At 34.0% G+C, this 9,982-nt stretch overlaps 2 protein-coding genes across 3 annotated transcripts; one reads left to right on the forward strand and one right to left on the reverse strand.

Moving 5' to 3' along the window:
- LOC141684641 (protein SAWADEE HOMEODOMAIN HOMOLOG 1-like) lies at positions 1 to 4,206 on the forward strand. Of its 2 annotated transcripts, XM_074489713.1 has the most exons (10): positions 1 to 150; positions 657 to 742; positions 869 to 914; positions 1,002 to 1,128; positions 2,146 to 2,209; positions 2,619 to 2,673; positions 2,993 to 3,136; positions 3,238 to 3,357; positions 3,481 to 3,596; positions 3,840 to 4,206. In XM_074489713.1, exons 1-9 carry the CDS (start codon positions 94 to 96, stop codon positions 3,553 to 3,555), a joined length of 774 nt encoding a protein of 257 aa, XP_074345814.1. In that variant the 5' UTR covers positions 1 to 93; the 3' UTR covers positions 3,556 to 3,596; positions 3,840 to 4,206. The 2 variants fall into 2 exon arrangements, with proteins under 2 accessions (XP_074345814.1, XP_074345813.1); XM_074489712.1 differs by having other exon boundaries at positions 3,481 to 4,206.
- Positions 4,207 to 4,367: 161 nt separating this feature from the next.
- Positions 4,368 to 7,721, reverse strand: LOC141687351 (putative F-box/kelch-repeat protein At3g17540). The gene is made up of 2 exons (XM_074492593.1): positions 6,293 to 7,721; positions 4,368 to 5,284 (listed from the first exon to the last, which is right to left on the reverse strand). Exons 1-2 carry the CDS (start codon positions 7,648 to 7,650, stop codon positions 5,236 to 5,238), a joined length of 1,407 nt encoding a protein of 468 aa, XP_074348694.1. The 5' UTR covers positions 7,651 to 7,721; the 3' UTR covers positions 4,368 to 5,235.
- Between the last annotated feature and the right edge of the window lie 2,261 nt (positions 7,722 to 9,982).

The raw sequence follows: 9,982 nt of genomic DNA on the forward strand, positions 1-9,982 counted from the left end.
TCTACGTTTTACGTCCAGTCGTCCACTACTGGCCCTGTTTCTCAATTTCATCAAATTTTAGAACAGATCAGTGAGTGAGGGCTTTCTCGTAAAATGGATCGTCTCCGGCACCGCCATCGTCAGGTCTTCTCTGGCTTCACTAAATCTGAGGTCTCTCTCTCTCTCTCTCTCTCTCTCTCTCTCTCTCTCTCCCTCTCTCCCTCTCTGTCTCCCTCTCCCTCCCTCCCCCTCTCTGTCTCTCTCTCTCTCTCATCCCTCTCTCTTTCTCTCTCCCTCTCCCTCTCCCTCTCCCTCCCTCTCTCTCTCCCCCCCTCTCTCATCCCTCTCTCTTTCTCTCTCCCTCTCCCTCTCTCGCTCTCCCTCCCTCTCTCTCTCTCCGATTAGAACTGAATTTCAGCTGTTTTCGTATATGGAAAACATTAATTAATTATATCTTTTAATCTTAATTTCCCTATCATAGTCCTAATGTGTGATGTGTGTGTGTTGTGCTAGTTTGTATATCAGCTCCTAATTTTTTTGTTTATTATGGAATTGATGCTGATTTTTTCGTGTTCGATTTGTGTTTTTTTATACAGATAAATGAGTATTTAATTGATAATTTGTTTTGGGTTTTAAGTTATAACACTGTTTTATTGCTCTCGATTGAATTAAAACAGATCGAGAGAATGGAGAAGTTGCTTAAGGAATCCGGAGAAGAGACGATGGATATTGCGTTTTGTAAAAAACTTACTAGGAGTTTTAAGTGAGAAATCTTGCATACAATTTGCATATACATTACATGAAATGTTTTTATGATTTTTTTCGTTGTATTCTCGAGGTTGAGTGTTAACTTAATAATTTGTTTATGTTGTTATTTATAATTCGGAAGCTCCTCAAAGGGTCGAGCTGGGAAACCTGCATTGAAGTGGACTGAGGTTCTCTAAGAGTGTCTGTCATCATTTTGCTTTGTACTAGTGTTTTTCCATTGATTCTTAACTTATGTTATGTGGGTTTTATTTTAGGTGCAAAATTGGTTCCTGAATCCCCAGGTTGCCTCGCCACCCAAAGAAAATTCAGTCGGTGGCTCCAACAAGTCATTAGACATCTTGCCGGTGGACAAACCAAATGAAAGCACCCCGACATCGGAAGGTAAGGTACCTTTGATGCTATAGTTGTTACATGGGATAAGTGTTGGTCTGTTATGTGGTTTGATATTGTAGTTCAGCAGACCATCCTCTTATTGGATGATTTTTAGTTTCTTTTCCTCTTGAAAAATGAAGGGCAGTCATAAGCAGTTTTTCATACAAACTTATTCAATCTCATATTGTATATAAATGACCCTCAGTGGTCTTATTCTCCGGATTTTCACGATTCATGTTCCATTTTTGAGTTTACATTTATGGTCCTTCTTCATCGTGTTTTTCTTACATTTACCAAGTGCTTAGAGCTTGAAATGATTTATAGTGCAAAAATGGACCAAAATATTTCTTCGAAGAGCTTAACCTTATCTCGACCAATATGATGATGTAACAGCACGTGTTAAGACATGTAATAGCATGTCAAAGAATTTTCTGATCACGACAGGACTAGTAATTGATACAAATGTAGTGCACAGTGAATCAAATGTAGTGCACAGTGAATTTTTGTGTCAGGGTGCAAAATTCTATGCCAAGATTTTTGGTTATTCTATTGTGTAACAATGTGGAAGATTTTAAGGGAAACTATAGGACTAGAGAAACATGTCTAACATGGCATGGTGCTCAATTTGTTACAAAAATTAAATATTCCTGTATTGCATGAGAAGGGAACATTGGTGAGTATAATAGTCCTAGGGCCAAAGCAACATGTCCGAAGTGCAATATTGCATCATTGTTCTTAAATATCATGAAATCAAGATGAGATAGTTTTTAAGGCACACTACCAATGAGGCTGTAGAGCTTTAGCTCGATAGCTAAGGTGCGTCTTGCTGGAGCCTGAAAGTATAATTAGCTTTTAATCTGAACATAAGAGGTCTGATAGAAATAGAATGTGATACCAGAAGTTTGAGATGATATCATTTGGAAAGTGGCCTATATATAATCTTAAAAAGAATTAGTATGAGATTTTCTATTTTTCTTGGATGACTGATGTATTGACATCTTGTGATAAAACTTGTTTCTACTGCAGGAGAAAAAGACTCAAATTCATCGAAGTTGGAATTTGAAGCTAAGTCTTTAAAAGATGGTGCATGGTAAGCATACATTAAGTAATAATACAAATTGTTGTATTGTAGTTATATAAATTATCTAGCTACTTTTACTAAAAAAACACATCTAGCTACTGTTATCAAAGTTAATTTAGCATATAGACTGTCTTAATCGGAAAAGCTAAGTTTTATTATTTATTAATAGTACTGATGACATCAACATAATCTTTTTAAAGACCGCATGCTCGCTGTCAGTTTAGGGCCTTTTAGCCTATGTTTGACAAATGTACTCCTAATTGTAATTTATGTAATTATGTTGTTTATGCATATGCATGTCTTGTTGCTCCATAGTCTTCGTTTTCTGATGCTATATGTCTGGAGTTCTCTTTTTTCTCTCCCTGTAATTGATGATCTAGTTGACCTACACATGTAATGTTATGTTTGAGTTTTACAGGTATGATGTCGATGAATTCAAGGATTGCAGAAGTAACAGTATTTCTGGAGAAATGGTAAGTAACCGAGTCACATTGTGGATCCTTTATGATTGCATAGTTGGGTGTCTCTTAAATTCTATATTTCCGTGCGATATGCATATTTCTGGAGAAGAATGCTGGTTGGAACCTGTTTTGCTGCTTCTGTTAGCTGCATCCCGTTTGCCCCCTTGTAAATTTCTTAGGTTGAGACTTAAGTGGGTTCAAGAAACCCTTTAGACCAGCTTATCAATATTTCTATTTGATACGGAATAATACATAAGTTCGGAAGAATTGTAATTTTGTATGATTATATGACATGTAGTCTTTCGGTTTATTCATCTGTCATCTGTTTCAGGAAGCTCTTGTAAGATTTATTGGCTTTGGATCAGATGAAGATGAGTGGGTGAATGTAAAAGAATGTGTTCGTGAACGCTCTCTTGGTTTAGAGCATTCAGAGTGCCATACCTTAAAAGTTGGTGACCTAGTGTTATGCTTTCAGGTAGCTCAAATATTGACTTGTACTTTATCTGGACTGTTCAAAATTAATGCCATCCTAAAGTAGCTATTATTTGATTTGGGCTCTTTTTTATGGTTTGTTAGGAGAGAAGAGATCTGGCAAAATATTATGATGCTCATATTATAGATATCAAGAGGAAGTTGCATGATATAAGGGGGTGCAGGTGTACATTCTCAGTTAGATATGACCACAATAACGTTGAGGCAAGTGTTATGGCAAGTTTGCCACAATTATCAGAAGTTCCTCTGTGAATTCTCTTTTTACTACAGGATAAGCAAGTAATTAAGTTTTCAACTCTTACACGTACAACTATCTCTTTCTTTCAGGAGAAAATTGGTTTGTCTAGATTGTGCCGCATACTTAAACCCCAGGCCAACATAACTGACGAAGTACATAGCTGAGGCCTTCCAGAGGAGGCAGGCTTCTAGCTGATCACCATTAGGTATTTGGGCCGGTTAGGTGTATTTACATTGAACAATAATTCAAACCTGGACCTCATAGTTCAAAGTTTAAAGTACTAGATGCCTGGGAGTCGGTGTTTAAATCATATGATTGGTATGCTGTTTTTCTGGGTATGGTGTGAACTAGTCCTGTGGTAGGAGTCTGTAAATTATATCACCAGTATAGTTGTGTGTTCGAAGTTTTTTTTTTCCTTACCCAAATCACCGCATTTCTTCAAGTGCAGTGGTGTTCGCTACCAAGCCTAACCAACTACATGAACAAGAAAAAGGTTATGCAGATGGACAAGAATTTCTAAAGCAGTAGACTTCCAGAAATACCAAGTGAATTGAATGTAATGTTGAGACTAGGTTCAATTTTTGTATGATATAATGGGGATTCTTATCTATAACTGATGTATAGTTTATGGTTAAGCTGTTTTGTCTGAAAGTTAACTGGTTTTAGTCTTCATTCAGTTAAAGTCTGAATCTAAGTGTTCACTGACCGAAGTGTCAAACCACACCAGATGCAAGTCAGTGGATTATGTGCCGACTTGATTATTGTCAATTTTCTTGAACAGTATACTTGTGATGATTCCAAATTTATTTGTGACATGTTCTTTTTTTTTAACCAAAGAATTATTTGTTGTTTACTTCATCTTCTCCCCAACAGTTCCCAAAATGATGCTTATGAAAACCCATACTTCGATGAATCTTTGACAGAAGGCACCACGTAATGCAGTATATATGATACTCTAGTAAGTAGTAGTACAATAGATTTTTAAAATGAGCTTAGGTTGTAAACTTGATTCGTTCTTGAAAACTTTGCATGGAAATAAGATGTCTGACAGCAGCAGAAGTTAATTATCTCATGTTCTTTTTGATTCCAAACCAAGAGAGCCGATTCGAGAGGGACTCATGATCTGTACACCTGTACCTTGGTGAACTGATACTCGAACATAATTTGAAGCTTGAACTAAGCTCGTGTTCGACCATTCCTTATCGAAATTAAGCTCCAGCAAGAAAAAGCTTTACTCAATCAGAGCCCTAGATACAAAAGGCTAGGAAGCTGAATGCCAACATAGATCAAAGATAGCTGGTATATATTCAATCAGACATTGGAACAAGAACAATTCAATGTATATGTAGATAACTAGATAATATATCACACACTACTAATTAAAATTCTTAACAAACATATTACATAACTAGATGCAAGTTTTAAGGGGATCAAGAATAACAAAGGAAGGAGCTACATTGCAGCTGTAGAACAAGTTAAAGCAACTCAACATTTTTTAGCAAAGTCACTCGTTTTGATTTCTAAAGTTGCATATGAAGCTTTAAGTAGTCCAAACAAGAATGATTTCACTTCAGGTACACCGCAAATGAAATCATTCTTATTTGGACTTCAGAACTCAATTTAGATCTACTTAAAGCTTCATATGCAACTTTAGAAATCAAAACGAGCGGTTTTGCTAAAAAATGCAAGTTGCTTTAACTTGTACTACAGCTGCAGTGTAACTACTTCCTTTGTTGTTCTTGATCCCATTAAAACCTGCTTCTAGTTATGTAATATGACTAATCCTTCCACATGTCCTCCAATGACTTCATTCGGGAGTAGTGCCCCATTGATCCGGCAGCAGATTAGTTCAGATGCAACCCTGACCCAAAATCTTTTGAGAGCGATACAGTCCTGCAAGTAAATAGCCATTACCCTTGTACAGAGAAGAAATACAATACACAGCAGAACAAGAAGTCAAACGTTAACAGACTATGGACCTTGACACAGAAAATGTAACTGTCAGAGATAAAACTACACGAGGAGTTACTCGCGTTGACCAGACGTTTTAACATGTATCTATATATTTATGTATCTGTTTGTGTATTATAGCAAATCATACCAATTTGTAACCGTGCTAGATATGTTACAAGCAACATTTTCAAATTGAAAATTTTACAAGCAATAGAAAACCGAGTCATTCCAACAAAGCAGTTTTATAAAACGAAGTCGAGAGATATTTTTGCAGTAGCATCAGTATGCATAATAAAGTGCAAGCAGAACATATATTGGAACTCATAATTTTTCTCCAAAGAAATAAGCTTCTAACAAATTTTATGACCTCTTGGTATTCAATTTTTTATTTCTTAATTTATTAAATCATGGAAGTCAATTTTGACACTACCAGAACAACATACAACTTATTAAGCAGACTAAAAATCAACAATTACCGTACTAGTAAGCACCAAGGTTCGACTCCTCAACAATCTTATGCTTACTAGTAACTATCCATGTGCTACTGCTTTGCATATGTAGAAGAAACTGACATTTTCAAAACTTTAGTTCCATCTTTGTCGTAGGATTTAAGGAGCATGTATCTCCTAGTTGGATTGGCGAATCCGTAAAAAATTCAAGCCCACAGCACCAAGGTCTAAAATTACATCCTTCATAACCTATGTACAACCTACCATCCTAAAGGACAAACTGCTTCATTAAGGCTACATTTGGTTTTGGTCTCATTGTGCAACTTAAAAGTAGTGGTATTAGGTTGTCTCAATACATTAGACAAATAATACTTAATTCTCGTTATTATTCTCTACTTCAAAAACTATCAGCATGTTGAGTACATTCAGAATTCATGACAAAAAATCACAAGGCACGGTACAAAATCAAAACGAAGTAAAAGTTCAATAATGCACATACCAGTTCTTCCTACTAGATCTGTTTTTCTTGCTTTTTTCCTTCCCAGTAGTTTCCATCCCCTTAACACAAACTAAACTTTCTATGTGAATGTAAGACTCACCCCAAAGTGGATCCAAATAGTCAAACCAGCCATTGTAATACGCATGATCACGAGTTTCAGGGTAACAGAAGTAAGGAGTCCGTTTAGCTATGTTGTTACCCTTCCAAGTCTCAAGCACAATCTCACCCGTGGTCAAACACTGAAGAATTCGCAATCCTTCAAAAGCGTGCTCAATAGTATATACCTTCGTCCAATTATCATTGTTCTTATCCAGCACATACATATCTACCAAGTGGTTCGGATACTTGCCAGGGGATTGAACAAGAGCAGCAACAGAATCCTTCCAGTTCAGAGGATGCACACAAGTCGTCTTATTCTTGACATGCATTGGATAAGAGATCTTCTTATAAGCCCTGGTCAAAGGATCAAATGCAGCCAAAACTTCATGCAGATAAGGGTTATATGTCCCCAAATCTTCCGGTAGCAGATCAACTCCTACAAAATACGGAACTCCCTCAAGTATAAAATTTGAATTCGGTAGATTAGGCCAGAAGGGAATACAATCTTCATTGTCAACATATGTCCAAGAATCACTATTAACAGAGTAAACCTCAACCCTAGACCAGCATTCCCGAGACTCTGGACCACGATGTACAGGCACAATTCGTACAATCCTAAAATCCTCCTCCTCCGCAACAAAACCCAACCCAATACTCGAAACATACCCCACAAATCCCTCCCTATCACTCTCAAACAAAAACTCCGGTCCAGGAAGCCTAATCAGTTTCCACATATTAATACCCGGGTTCCACAACGCAACAAACCTCCCCTTCACTTCCCTCAAATGACTCGACAAACAAATAACCCCATTAATCGAACCCACCATCACCATATCCTTAGAAAAATCAGCAAAATTAATCGTACCCGTAAAATCATCTTTAACTTTAACATCCAAATCAATTTCAAGAACAGGAATAATCGGGTCACGAACACGAATAAACGCAATAACTTTCCAACAATTCTTGAACTTAAAATCATAAACATAAGTGTTACAAATAAGTTTCTTGTTATTACTTAAAGTGTTGTGCTTAAGATGCATAGATATAAATCTTGGGTCACGAGTACGAAGAAGCCAAGATTTCGAAACACACCTGAAGCGAATAAGAGACTTTACTGGAACTCGAAAAAGAATCTCACAGATTAAATTTTCAGGCAGAGTTTTTGTAAAGGGTTGTGTTGAATGAGTAGCTGAAGAAGATGAAGAAGATGGTCTGTTGAGCTTGTGATTTCTTCTGCCACCTCTTCCTGTTTTTCCCATTTTTAGTTCAGTAGGGTTTCTGTTTTAAGGTTCAAAGAGTCTTGAGGGGTTTTGATTTGGGAAAGTGGGGCACTCACTCCCACCTAGTCCATCTCCATCTGTCCCTCCCATCTGTTTACGGGTTAAATATCAATGTCCCTCCCATTTGTTTATGGGTTAAATATCAAAGTGGTCACTTAACTGAATGTTATATATCAATTTAATCATCAAACTTAACGGAGTATCATTTGGATCACTAAAGTAATAATAAATATCAAACATATACCTCAAAATATGTGCTCGAGAATTAAAATTTATTTTATGGAGTTCTAAACATTTTTTTCAAATCTTATTACAACCAAATGAAAAGTTATGAATACATAGTATTTTAGATGATTTTTTGAGATTTTTAAAAAATTATCTACTAATTATTTTTATTTAAATAAAGCAAATGACAACAAAATTAAAAATAAATAGTAGATAAATTTTAAAAAATCTTATTATATTATAGAAAATACTATAATTCATACATTTTCATTTGGTTGTAATAGGATTCAAGAAAAATATATAGAACTCCATAAAATAAATTTTAATTCTCGAGCACATATTTTGAGGTAGATTCAAATGATACCCCGTTACCTTTGATGATTAAACTGATATATGGCGTTCAGTTAAGTGACCACTTTGATATTTAACCCATTTGTTTACACTTTCCTTTTTTGTACGTACCTTCCAATTGTTAACATTTCAAAATTTTCCAAAAATAGTAAAGTTTTTATAATTTTTAAAATAACTACATCCACTACTTTCCTCGATTATATCCACTTTATACATATAATATTAATCGGTCCCACTACTTTACTCATTTTTTCAACTTTTCTCCACTACTTTATCATTTTTCTTAAACAACGCGCCCAACCCAAATGGGAGGGACGGAGGGAGTATTGTATATCCCGATTTATTTGTCGTGTTTGATTTTCTGCGATCAAATTGATTTAACTTCAATAAAAAAATTATTTAATATCTAATTGAAAATATTTAATAAAAATTATAATCACTAAAATGTCATGTAATCTAATTTAATATAAAAAAATTTATATTTTCAAAATAATGAAATAATGAGTTTTAATCTACGGTTAAAATTGTTTAATTTGATCTTAAAAAACAGATAAACTGAGACGAAAATAATATGTGTTTTGTGTATAAAACCTTACAGTGAAGTCAAATAAAAACACGGTTAAATATCAAAGTGATTACTCAATTGAAGGTCATGTATCAGTTTAATCATCAAACTTAACGAGGTATCATTTGGATCACTAAAGTAATAATAAATATCGAACATATACCTCAAAATATGTGCTCGAGAATTAAAATTTATTTTATGGAGTTCTAAACATTTTTTTAAAATCTTATTACAACTAAATGAAAAGTTATGAATTCATAGTATTTTAGATGATTTTTTGAAATTTTTAAAAATTTATCTACTAATTATTTTTATTTAAATAAAGCAAATGACTACAAAATTAAAAATAAATAGTAGATAAATTTTAAAAAATCTTATTATATTATAGAAAATACTAGAATTCATACATTTTCATTTGTTTGTAATAGGATTCAAGAAAAATATATAGAACTCCATAAAATAAATTTTAATTATCGAGCATATATTTTTAGATATATGTATGATATTTATTATGGCTTTAGTGATTCAAATGATACCCCGTTAACTTTGATGATTAAACTGATATACCGCGTTTAGTTGAATGACCATTTTAATATTTAACCCAATAAAAACATGACTGCACGAGGAATAGTGGTGTAAGAAAACGAATAAGAATTGCCTGATTAGCAAAATGGTGTGATTTCTAGGTTGATTAAGAATGTTGAGAGTTGAGCGGCAAGTTAAAAATTTATTACTTATTATTTCAGATTATTTATCATTTGTCGTTCGAAGCTATATAAGCTTATTTAGCCACCAAAAAAAGTTGAGAGTTTTTATTTTTCAAATCAGATTTCGCAAGATGGTCGTTTGTATTATTGTAATAAATTGTTTTTCCGAAATTAGAGAAAAATAAAATTTAAGTACAATCTATACTATATTATAATAGACGAAACATTAAAAATTTGATAGTCGGTCGGTCGGTACCTACTGAAATTACTTAATTACCCTTATTTAATTATTCAAATTTTAATTATTGGGTCGATCAATTCTAATTCTAATTGATATTTTAGTCAACTTTCTCTATTATTTTACCAATTTCAATTCTATTTTATATCAAACTCTATATCATTATAATTTATATTAAATTCAACTTCTTCTATCAATTTAATTTTAATTCATATCGAGTTCTAT

Source organism: Apium graveolens, chromosome 9 (assembly GCF_009905375.1).
Source record: "Apium graveolens cultivar Ventura chromosome 9, ASM990537v1, whole genome shotgun sequence".
In the NCBI taxonomy this organism is placed as follows: domain Eukaryota; kingdom Viridiplantae; phylum Streptophyta; class Magnoliopsida; order Apiales; family Apiaceae; genus Apium; species Apium graveolens.